The sequence below is a fragment of the Haliotis rubra genome, unplaced genomic scaffold, assembly GCF_003918875.1.
Source record: "Haliotis rubra isolate DU_JTF1 unplaced genomic scaffold, ASM391887v1 Scf711, whole genome shotgun sequence".
NCBI classification, from domain to species: domain Eukaryota; kingdom Metazoa; phylum Mollusca; class Gastropoda; order Lepetellida; family Haliotidae; genus Haliotis; species Haliotis rubra.
In genome coordinates this window covers 45,202-57,374 of record NW_025767426.1, presented here as the reverse complement: position 1 = coordinate 57,374, position 12,173 = coordinate 45,202, and the positions used below count along the sequence as shown (strand labels likewise).

At 42.2% G+C, this 12,173-nt stretch overlaps 1 protein-coding gene across 1 annotated transcript; it reads right to left on the bottom strand.

Annotated features, from left to right (window-relative positions):
• Positions 1-442: 442 nt before the first annotated feature.
• On the bottom strand, positions 443-10,251 carry LOC124259163 (thialysine N-epsilon-acetyltransferase-like). The gene is made up of 6 exons (XM_046693259.1): positions 10,098-10,251; positions 9,361-9,514; positions 6,430-6,475; positions 4,992-5,057; positions 4,116-4,261; positions 443-1,007 (listed from the first exon to the last, which is right to left on the bottom strand). Exons 2-6 carry the CDS (start codon positions 9,424-9,426, stop codon positions 849-851), a joined length of 483 nt encoding a protein of 160 aa, XP_046549215.1. The 5' UTR covers positions 9,427-9,514; positions 10,098-10,251; the 3' UTR covers positions 443-848.
• Positions 10,252-12,173: the final 1,922 nt, after the last annotated feature.

The following is a 12,173-nucleotide window of genomic DNA, read 5'->3' as shown; positions in this document are numbered from 1 at the left end:
ATACCATTGTGTCTACCATCAGAATACTTCAACAATGCAGCTGACAGTGTTTTTCTTCATAAGTAAGAAGTCAGTCCGGGAGCATGACCGATTACACCTGTACTAGTCCTGATCACATGAGTACCTTGCATATTTATAGGACGTACTGCTGCCTTCGGCATGGTCTTCTGTGTGGTAAACACATGTAGAGGAGATAACGTGAATTATAATTCGTCATCGTGTGGTGAGTGAGTGAGTATGATTTTACGCCGATTTTAGCAATATTCCAGCAATATCACGGCGGGGGACACCAGAAATGGGCTTCACACAATGTACCCATGTAGAGAGTCGAACCCGGGTCTTCAGCATGACGAGCGAACGCTTTAACCATTAGGCTACCCCACCGCCCCTATCGTGTGGGGTAGCTCTAAGGAATCTGATACTATGAAACTCAGGCTACATGGATGAGTGAGTGAGTTTACTGTAACACCGCTGAGTACAGTATATCAGTTATACAATGGCGTGTCAAGTGGAAGTAGAAGTCGTTGATGTTTACAACTTTGACGAGACCCATGATCTGGGAACTGGTAGAAAATCCAAGAATCACAATCAGAACTAATGGACCACTGGATCCCGATAAAACTAAGGGAAGCAACTCTGCACAACGGTGTCCTGTCATCTATGCCACTGGGCCACACTGACACACAGCACTCATAAAGAAACCCGTCTTGATTCCATATCCCTGAATCCCTTTGTGGCATCTCAGCTACGAAAACAAGCTCCACAGGGAGAAACAAAACTCCTGATTACATGTCAGTATATAAACACAAGGACCTCCATACTGTCAGTGATTTGAACTCGCCAATATTTCAGCAGCAGTCCTCATCGCGTCTGTAGTCAATCTGAACACCTTGAAGCCCCTCTCCTCGTATATATCCTGTGCATGTATTCTGGTAAAACTGAAGCGCGGGAGCATTCCAGTTCCTCCCCATCCACTGAAGTCGAGGACAATGTTTGGCCTCTGCAATCTGAAACAAAACAACAAAATGAGATTTGGACGTACAGTAGAATACCCCGCTCACGTCAAAATACTAGGTCCTGATTGGTTGAGAAGGCGGCAATCACTATCGAGTAGAAATCAATCGGAACATATGTTGTGTAACTTGCTTATCTCGCATGAGAATCAATGAGTGTCATGGCCCGATGTTTATCCGAATGGTTAAAGAGAAATGACTGGTTCGTTTGCCTCGTATGCTACCAGTTTTGCATACTCAATCAAACTATAGGACTGATGTAATGTACCCTGTGTTTGATATTACGCCTTCAGTGTCCATCTACACTCTTCAAAAAAAAAGAGAAACGCACAGGCATTTTCAGCGGTTCATTTCAATCCATTTGGACAGCAATCCTAGGTCTGAATCCCGTTAATCATGTCGTGGCTGTTGTGTTTTGCGCGCAAACGCATCACAAACGTTTATCCTTCAAAATAAAAACGATACATGAAAAGTATATGTAGAAAACGATTTCCACGTAATGCACGTGCAATATGTATACGTAGAGTAGAGACATCGACTATAAAAGCCCAAACCAAATTCATAATTTTATTACAAAATTTACGACGTAAACGAAAATAAAAAATTCCCAAGATTGAATGCTACTGGCCGAAATATCGCCATTGGACGTTTGGAAGCTGGTCTTCGAAGAATGTCCGACCAAACCATCAGAAATCGTCCGAGAGAAGTTGGATTTCGAGCATATCGATGAAAAATTGTACCTGTCCTGACACGACTACACCGACAACGACTTGTCCAATGGTGCAACAAGGTACAGGCATGGAACCTGGAGAACTGGCGACGAGTTTGGTTGAGCGATGAATCGAGTTTCCTCCTCTAACGACGTGATGAGAGACAACGTGTCTATTGACGTCGACACGAACGTTTTGCGCCGAACTACGTTCGACAAGTGGGCAGATTTGGTGAAGATAGCGTCATGGTGTGGGGAACCATGTCCTACACGGGTAGATCACGCTACATCGACCAAATCCTGCGACATCACCTCCTCCCATTTTTAAACCGCCAGAGGGAGCTGTTTCACCACAACAACGTTCGACCCCGCACAGCTCGTGTAACAGGTGCCTATCTCGCTAATGCAAACGTCAATGTCCTTCCCTGGCCTTCCAAATCGCCTGATCTGAACCCAATCGAGTATCTACGGGACGAACTTGATGGACTCGTTCGTAAACGTCACCATCGTCCTCAGACACCAACAGAACTTGCAGTAGAAATGGCGAAGTATTCCCCAAGCAACAATCCGACGACTTGTGCAATCCCTTTCAAGTTGGGGTCGAGCAGTTACGGCTGCAAGGGGTGGTGTCACCAGGTACTGACCTGAACGCCCCCTGGTGTCCACACAGTGAGTTTAATGCTGACAATGACAACAAAACATATGTTCATCAGTGTGTCGAATTTCCTTCATCTCTGTTCAAGTTTAATCTCGAGATTGGTTGCAACAAGAACATATAAAGTCATTTAAATGCACGATGCCGTTTTAGTAAATGGTTAAAATGTAACTCATGTTATATTTGAGATAACACTTTCTCGTTCAAGCACCGATTCTAGTACTCAACCCAAACAAGTACTAGAATCGATACTTTAAAGAGAAATTGTTATCCCTAATACATACAAGAGCTATAAAGCCACTGGTACATTGACAAGTTGTACAATGTGTGCCCATCACATCAACATAACGACTGACACTGTAACTAGACAGATGCAGCGACTCTCAACTCCACATGCAATGATGGATATACCGACCACCTGAAGAACGTTTTTGTTTCGTGTAACAGTAAACTGTAGTCCAGCAGTATCACAGCACGTGTAAATAATCAAGTCAATACCAGTAAACTAAATATGACTGATATTATGAACACCGTCCATGACGCCGAGGTGAGGTGAGGTGAGGTGAAATTGGGTTTTACGTCGTGCTTGAGAATATTTCGCTCATGTGACGACGTGCATGCGTGTGTATGTGTATGTGCGGCTGCTTGTACTAGCCCAGACTTAAGCTGGTTTTATAGTGCTAGCCCACTGAGATACCATGCCGCAGTGAAGCATGAATACCCCACTCAGACACATTATACTGACTCCGAGCCGACCAGTCCTTGTTGTACCCATTAATGCCGAGCGCCAGGCAGGGACCAACAAGTACCATATTTTACCGTCTTTTGGTATGACGCGGTCGGGGATCGAACCCGCGACCTTCCGCTCTCCGGGCGGACGCTCTAACCACTACACCACGGAGGCGGTCCCATGACGCCGAGGTGCAAAGTAATTAATTACGCTTGTAGTCAACAAAATCCGTTTTTACACAGCTTAATCTCATCTTCTGACAGGGGGCAGTGGGGTAGTCTAGTGGTTATAGTGTTAAAGTAGGTACAACGTATGAAAACCATTTCTTGTACCCCACCGTGATATCGCCAAAAGCGGCGTAAAACTATACTCACTCATCTTCCGATGTATAAATCTACCCAACGTATAACAAAGTCACTTCTAGGCTCTCACTACATCGCCATGTCTAGTGTGTTTCGTCTTACGGTGTGTAACGTAACTACCTATCGTGTAACGTCTGTAACATGGCGGGCATTAGTGCTGGGAATTGGTTAAAATCTCTTAATTGATGATTGGTTCATTACAACCGATCAATCATCGAAAATAATTGGTTAGCGTCATTTATCAGATTTTCCTGGTTATGTTTGTTTGCACAAAAACATAAAGAAAAAACATGTAGTTCTTAGGTTTTTTTGTGTTTTTCGGCAAATTGCTCATCTTTAAAGGATGACTAGTATGTTAGGAACATAAATTTATTGGGGGTCTTTAAGATAAATTCAATCATGACTTGGACGAGCTTGTAGTGCTCATGAAATGTAACAGACAAAACCAACCTTGTGAAATACTTTGTTAATGCAACAAGTGTTCCAGAATTGTTTGTGTTCGATTATGAGAAAACATGATCGATTGCTTGGTCGTTTAGTCACTGCGACCAATCTTCGATTATTTCAATTAATCGGACCACCATTAGTGGGCATGTCCGGTATGAATGTGATCTTTGTTAGACAACGTTATACTTGTAATACTTACCTTAATTGCCTCTAGGAAGAGAGCAGACCCGATGCCTTGCCTCCTGAAGCCGTCAGCTACATATATATCCTCTATGTATAACACTTCTCCAATCCATGTACTGTAAAACCAGATATACACCAGGACACCAATCAACTCTTTTGGACCTAAATGTGGAGGACGAAAGAAATATAAAATCTCTGTGTCGCGAAAATGTTATGTTTTTGTCAACAGGACCCGGTTTCACAAAGCGATCTTAACTCCAAGGTAGCTAACATATTGAAACATTCACTTACGATAGCCGAAATGCTAAAACATTTTAAGGAACCGAACCCTCATTAATAAAGGTCAATTTAATCGCTTCCTATATATGATGCGTTTAGATGATACATTACATGGAAACAGAACGCACCCTGTGTGTTTGAATGTTTGTGCGGCATTTCCTAGTCTCAGACATCCTGAGTGTGCGGGTTATCAATATGTCTTTATAAACTTGCGGCAGATTGAAAAGAGATCACCCTAAGGTACTGGTTACGGATATTTTGTTATAAGTTGAGTGGGAATGGGCTGGGAGTGGTAAGATTCAGTGTAGGCGACCCCCTACCTCTTTTTTGATATGTATGTTTTCACGACATCCAAGACCACCCAACCATACACTTCAAACTCCAATCCCTAAACCTCAACCCCAACCGCACACCCCTAAAGCTCAACCCCAACCCCAACCCCACATCCCTAAAACACACTCCAACTCAGGCCCAAATCACAACCACAACCACTAACCTGACTGGCACTTCAATCAGATCAGATAACAAATATAATAATATCAACACTTATTAAAGTTATAGAATTTGTGTGCTAATAGCTCCCAATGGAGAGGTATATAAGAGGTATACATACATGTCGGGGAATCAACGACTAAACAATGGAATTTTCTGTTTTCGCCAAAGCCATCTCTTCTGAATCCTGGAAGACGAGAAATTAAAAGATATTATTTGGGTTTAGTGCTGCTTCTAAGGCGTGTTATCTCGGATGGATGGAAAGTATACGTGACGTACGCTCTAGACGTTTAAAGGGGCGTGGTGCTGACTAGGCTAGGATAGCCCAATGTCAATACATCCTGGATGAACTTAGAGATTAAACCAGATCATGCAACCCATGTTCCGTGCGCACAGTACAAAGACGTGGGCCTGTTTCACAAACCGATCGTAGCGCTACGACTGTTTAAATCTGTGTTACAGTATTGGAGGTATGACAGCCGTGGTGCTACGATACCCCGGAGACCATGCAACCCACGTACCATGGTTATAGTACAAAGACGTGGGCCTGTTTCAATGACCGATCGTAGCTCTACGACTGTCGTAAGTATACGTCACAGTATAGGGGGTACGACAGTCGTCGAGCTACGATAGCTAGGAGACCGTGCAACTAATGCACCGTGCTTTACAACACTGAGGCCTGGGACAAAACGAGCGTAGTGCTACGATTATCGTAATTCCCTTTCTTTAACGTAGACTTACGAGCTCTCTTAGCGCTACGATCGCTTTGAGGAACAGGGCCCTGTAACATAGACTTACGACAGTCGTAGCGCTACGATCGCTTTGAGGAACGGGGCCCAGTACAGGATGTACGACTGTCGTAGCGCTACCATAGCTTTTTCAAACGGGGCCCTGTACAATGTACTATGAAAAGACCTAACTGAGAATCCTGCCGAGTTAAAGGGATGTCACTGTGCACTGAACACATGCTTCTTTCATAAACAAAAACATATGTATGAGATTTACATTGATTTAGGAGCAAAACCCGTTTTAACAAGCAAATGGTTTAGCTCAGAAACATATCATAAAGCCAGTGAACATCCGGGACAGAATTGGTCTTCAGGAACCTATGCTAGGTGACTCACGGCATAGATACTTATGATGTCATCAATCACTGGATTGTCAGATCCATACTCTATTATTTGCAAATCATGAGCATCGATCCACGCAACTGGGATACAATGACACGTGTTAACCATACAATGACATGTGTCAACCATACAATGATACGTGTCAACCATACAATGATACGTGTCAACCATACAATGACACGTGTCAACCATACAATGACACGTGTCAACCATACAATGACATGTGTCAACCAAGTCAGCCAGTCTGACCACACGATCCCGATAGTCGCCACTTACGACAAACATGGAGTACTGAAGATCAATTCAAACCCTGAACGCAGTGAGGTACTCGAATCTAAACCACTTTAATGGATGGGCTAACATATGAACCCTGTTTGACGCAGAATGAAAATGTGCATGGTTTCGTCGAATAATGCAAGGTGTTCTTACTGTCTATGTCCATTCTAAATTGGCCGTTGGAAAGGCTCGCCAGTTCCTGAAATTACAAATAAAATCACTTTAGGGAAGAACAGTGGTGACATGTGTCTCAAAGTAAAGTACTGGGAACGATGAAGGTATTTTTACATAACATCTCACCAAGAGTCACATTCTCCTTCGTCCCAATTGTTTACGGCATATGCATCTGTTCACACAGAAATCGTGAACACCTGGTATCATGATTACGGGCTCAAAATATGAAACCAAACCGGTAAAACACATGGTGTCCTATTTAAAGGCGGGTTGGCACTTCACATTGTGGACACCTTGGTCCGCTTGCAAAAAGCAGACTTTTGTAAGTCTATGTGAGTAATTAAGTGAGTCTAGTTTTACGCCGCTTTTGGCAATATTCCAGCAATATCACGGCGAGGGACACCAGAAATGGGATTCACACATTGTACCGGGAATCGAACCCGGGTCTTCGGCGCGACGAGCGAGTTAAAATCGTCTTAGCGCTAAAGTCTCTTTGTGCAAGCAGCCCTTCGTGTCTGCTGTAAAGGGTGATACAGTATACATTCATACCGCGAACGGCTGGTGTTAGAGCAGAGCACACGTTTCCCATACCGCGAACACCTGCTGGCTCTACTAGGGGGTTAAATACACATTCTTTTGGCAAACACCCGGTATCTTTTGACAGAACAATATACACGTTTATACCTCTATCGCCGGTGTTTGAAGAAGAGCAAATGTTGAAAGTCAGCAGTTGTATTACTTCTTATAAGTGAAATGTTTGAATTTGTTTCTTTATACATTTTGAATAACTTCATTTAAAAGAAATGCACCCGTGACTACCGTAAACTACACTAGGGTTTATGCAAGGTTCAATGTCTCCCGTACGCGCAGATGTAGAGAATGGACTCTAAAAAACAAACCCTGCGTCATGAGACACACAATAATACGCAAAACTTACCTACAGCGAATGAGTGAGTGAGTGAGTTTAGTTTTACGCCGCACTCAGCAATATTCAAAATATATGGCGGCGATCTGTAAATAATCGAGTCTGGACCAGACAATCCAGTGATCAACAACATGAGCGTCGATCTGCGCAATTGGGAACCGATGACATGTGTCAACCAAGTCAGCGAGCCCGACCACCCGATCCCGTTAGTCGCCTCTTACGACAAGCATGGGTCAGTGAAGACCAATTCTAACCCGGATCTTCACGAGTCTACAGCGAATAAAGAATAGTTACCTGTGTCTGTAATTTCACCAATCAATCATGACCATTGTCCACTCGATCACTGATTATTCTTATTCTTTGAAGTAATTATCTGAAGGTACGCTACACTTCCCCATATTACCGGCGAGGTCCCCTAAAACTAATTATATTTCAGTTTCCCCGGACCCCAAGTTTGTAAGTCACGGTAAACCCTGCTACTTGTTTGTTTGTTTATAATATGGCTGGTGTCTGTAAATAATCGGGTCTGGACCAGACAATCCAGTGACCAGCGAGCTTGGCCACCAAATCTCGTCAGTCGCATCTTACGACTGTATTAATTCAAATTCTGATGGCGACCGATTCAGATGAGCCATTGTCAAAATAATTCCAAGAGGCGACTGACGTGACCGCGTTATAAGGCCCGCTGACGTGGTTGTCATCGTATTCCAACTGCGTAGATCGATGTTCATGATGTTGATCACCGGATTGTCTGGTCCAGACTCGAATATTTACAGACCGCCACTATATAGCTGGAATATTGCTGAGTGCGGCGTTAAACAACAAACAAAGGCGAAAAACTATTTAGCTAAGACATGTATGACTTAATTGCAATTATTAAAACAACGCTTTTCTCCATTCTAAATCCTCATCACCGCCGCATTGTACATTGACTTACATTGTATCAGCCAACCCATACCACTGTCACTTTCATTAATTACTGTGTATGACATTTATAACCTTGGTCAGTAATTGGTTTATTCAATAAAGGGGCCACAGGCCCATTATACAGTTACATGAGTCATATCATGAAAGTGGAAAATCTGGAGCGCCATAGCACTGTACAAGATACATCAATAAACATACACTTAATGGGTTGTACAAGTTTTGTTAAGGTAATTGTTACGTTGTTTGAATGCAAGGAACAAAACCTTCGCTAAACGATTTAAAATACCTGAATCGTGTGATGTGCAAAGTAATACCAGTTTATCATAAGAAGGATGAGCACAATAGCACACAGGCAAAATTGTATGTCTGAGATTACAGTAAAAAGGACATTCCAAACACATGTGATATTCTGTCTCAATTACAGGTATAACACAAAATGGACATAATCTAGAATTTCTTGTCAGACCAGATTTTCTTCCAGACTCTATCATTAACTGATGGCCTGAACAGCGAAATATACTAAGAGCCTTACGATAAGCTGGTACATCCCGACAAGTTAAATACACCTCTCTCTCAAAAGAAAGTTTAATGTCACAACATAAATTCAGTTTAGGATAAGAATGAATACGTGTAAACCAAGTTTGTGTATCTATATCAATACATCTATTTCTAAAGGTTCCTATAAAAGATGAAAGGTCTAAGTCTAGTTGGTTTTTCCATACATATCCAAAACCATACTTCTCTAATAGCTGTTTTACTTGTAACTTGGTGGACATCCCCTTGGCCGTGTTTGCCATTATATAAAAACGTCCAAGGCAACGCCATTGTCCCTTCATCTGCCAATTGCCCATATATACTATTGGTACAACAATCACTCGATCACCTGAATTACTAACCAGGTATTTTCTACGATCCCCGACAGAAATACGAGCATGACTCATCGGCCATACTTCCCCGATATGCTGGTGTTCTTCAAGCCAATATCAGCAAGTTTTAAATGTCATGCCAGGTGAGTATAACAGGGAATTTCCCCTGTGTTTGAAAAGCATAACTCTCACCCGTAATAGACGTAGAACCTCCTCGCCGTCGTCTTCAACGGCAGCACGGACGACGTTGACCGACATCGCTGCATTTAAGCGTATCCTATACGTATCCCAAGGGCGCTCCAATCTCCGCAACACAACTGTATGCGTTGTTTCAGGTGGAAATTCCCTTCAAAGAGATCATTCGTCAGTGCTGAAGTGAGACACGTTGTGGAGTAATTGAAGGGAGATAACCGAGTTCGGATATTTACCGTATATCCTGCATATAGCTTGAGATACCTCCCCGCCTACTGCAAATATCGATATCTCGGATGCTACGATATCGATAGTCTGTCTCACAGTCCCTGAACCACATTATTTTCCCTACTGCCAAGCCCTCTCTACAATGCTAAAGCCCTAAATGAAGTAAGTCTAGATTTCCTCAGGTTCAGGACTGGTCTCCCTGGAGCTCCTTTTCAATTTAAATGGGTTTATTTGTTACTATCAAAATTATATATATTCAGAGACTAAGCATTAGTCTACGATCTCAAATACTAATACAACACCATCTACTGCTAATATCTCACTATCTACTGCTAGTGTTTCACCACTGCTAGTGTTTCTAGTGCAAATAGCCTGACCTGTGTTACTAACACCTCAGAAGGGTATGCACAGATGAAGAGAATGGACACAGAAAAGAATACATTGCACTGACCAATACCATTAAAGGCCCCTATTGCTGTACGTCTAGGTAAAAAACCCTGTAGGCCTACCTCAGCTGCTGTCACAACGACGGCGATGTCCCACTGTGTCCACGTGCACTGCTGTCCCAGTTACTGTATATTCCACGATGTCCACGATCTAGGTTTCGTTATTTGCAGGCTGGCGTAGTAACATCTGCTGATAAGCAGTAAAACTACAACAAATTGACCAATCAGAGAGTTGATTTCCGACACGCCTCGATTCTGTGCGGGATTGATGTCGGCCATTTGTGTTGGTAATCCAACTGAGCGTGGCCCTCAGAAGAGCTCGTGACCTGACACTTATCCTAGTGTTGTTTTTTTATATCCCTCTTCAGGAACAGCTGTTTTGCGGCGAGACTATTCTTTATCTGATAGAATAGGGGTTGCAAATAATAACAACTTAGCCCTTATGCATTAGGGACCGTACATAACCTCTCTCTCATGCATGCTCAATGTGAATGCCCACCCCTGAATGCCGAAATTTCGATGCCACAGGCCTACACTAAACTCTCATTATCAAACTTTCATGCATTTAAGACGACATCCCTATTTTATCCCAAACTGGGAGAATACCCACGTTTCATCGTCAGTGAGTTTAGTTGTACGCCGCTCTTAGCAATATTCCAGCAATATCACGGCAGCGGACACCAGAAATGGGTTTACACAGTGTACCCATGTGGAGAATCGAACACGGGTATTCGGTGGGTGTGACGAGCGAACGCTTTAACCACTAGGCTGCCCCACCGCCCTCATCATCTGTATTGTTACCTGAATGACAACATTGAGATACACGACTATGTTTATAATAAACACACTACTTCCATGTGAGATTCAATTTAACAAGTTTTATTTATTTGGTTGAGTATATGTGGTTCACAAATATACAGAAGGTGACATGTGGAAATGTTATGTAGTAAAATACGCATTAGGTCGGAAAGCGCTCGTAAAATCTCCAAATCATCATCATCAATACATTATATGTTCTAGAGTTCCGAATATAATTATCTTTAAATATAGATAAATGAAAAATATGACGCAATTAGGTCAAGTGTTGTTTTAATCATTGAGTGCATGGAGATTTCAATTTTGCATCTAAGAGTCTAAATCATCTGAAATGCTCTTTTATATAATTTATTTTAAGTATCGAGTCTGATTAGTCCACTGGCACGCTCGACAATTATTTTATAAAGAAATCATTGATTTACATAACAATGAGCAATCTATCAACGTGTTATGGGCAAATCCTTTCAACACAGTATCTTACTTCCATATAGGCACTTCACGCTCAGACATTGTGTCATCTGTTTACAAATATATGATAATAGTGATTAATCAATCAACGTATTGACATCAACGTTTTGTAGCGTTTGAAGAACTTCTGGTCCGATTACAGTTCATCACAAGACATTTCTCCATGAGCCATTGTACATACATCAGACAAGCGCTAAACTGTTACAGGCATACATATTTGAAATACGTATAGATATTTCTTCAAGGCATATTTCTGCTGTCCTTACAGAAGGTAGCCCAGTCTCCTGTCGTGATCAGTTGTGTGTCACGACAGCTAATGGACACGTGCGGTTAGAAGCCAGAATCTAGTGCCCCTTTAAGATTCGTTTACTCGATCTACACTCTTCATAAAAAGAAACGCATAGGCGAAATATAATGTGTTAAACGTATTGAAGTGTACATAAGTAAGAAAATTTGACACGCAGATGAACATGTGTATTGTTGTCCTTGTCAGCCTTTGTTCAGTTCACTCACTGCACTAATGTGGACACTGTTACACGCAACAAAAACGTTCTTCAGGTGGTCGGTATAACCGACTTCATTGCATGTGGAGTTTACAGTCGCTACATCTGTCTACTTACAGTGTCAGTCGTTATGTTGATGTGATGGGCACACATTGTACAACTTGTCAATGTACCAGTGGCTTTTTAGCTCTTGTATATATTTGGGATCACAATTTCTCTTTAAAGTATCGATTCTAGTACTTGTTTGGGTTGAATACTAGAATCGGTGCTTGAACGAGAAAGTGTTATCTCAAATTTAACATGAGTTACATTTAACCATTTACCAAAACGGCATCGTGTATTTAAATGACTT

Bases quoted from the DNA above. Each gene is read 5' to 3' on its own strand.
- LOC124259163 (XM_046693259.1), bottom strand. From the start codon at position 9,426: ATGTCGGTCAACGTCGTCCGTGCTGCCGTTGAAGACGACGGCGAGGAG. The intron at 5,058-6,429 runs GTAAGAACACCT...CTCGTCTTCCAG, and splicing joins ATTTAGAATGGACATAGACA to GATTCAGAAGAGATGGCTTT. The intron at 1,008-4,115 runs GTAAGTATTACA...GTTTTGTTTCAG, and splicing joins TCTTCCTAGAGGCAATTAAG to ATTGCAGAGGCCAAACATTG.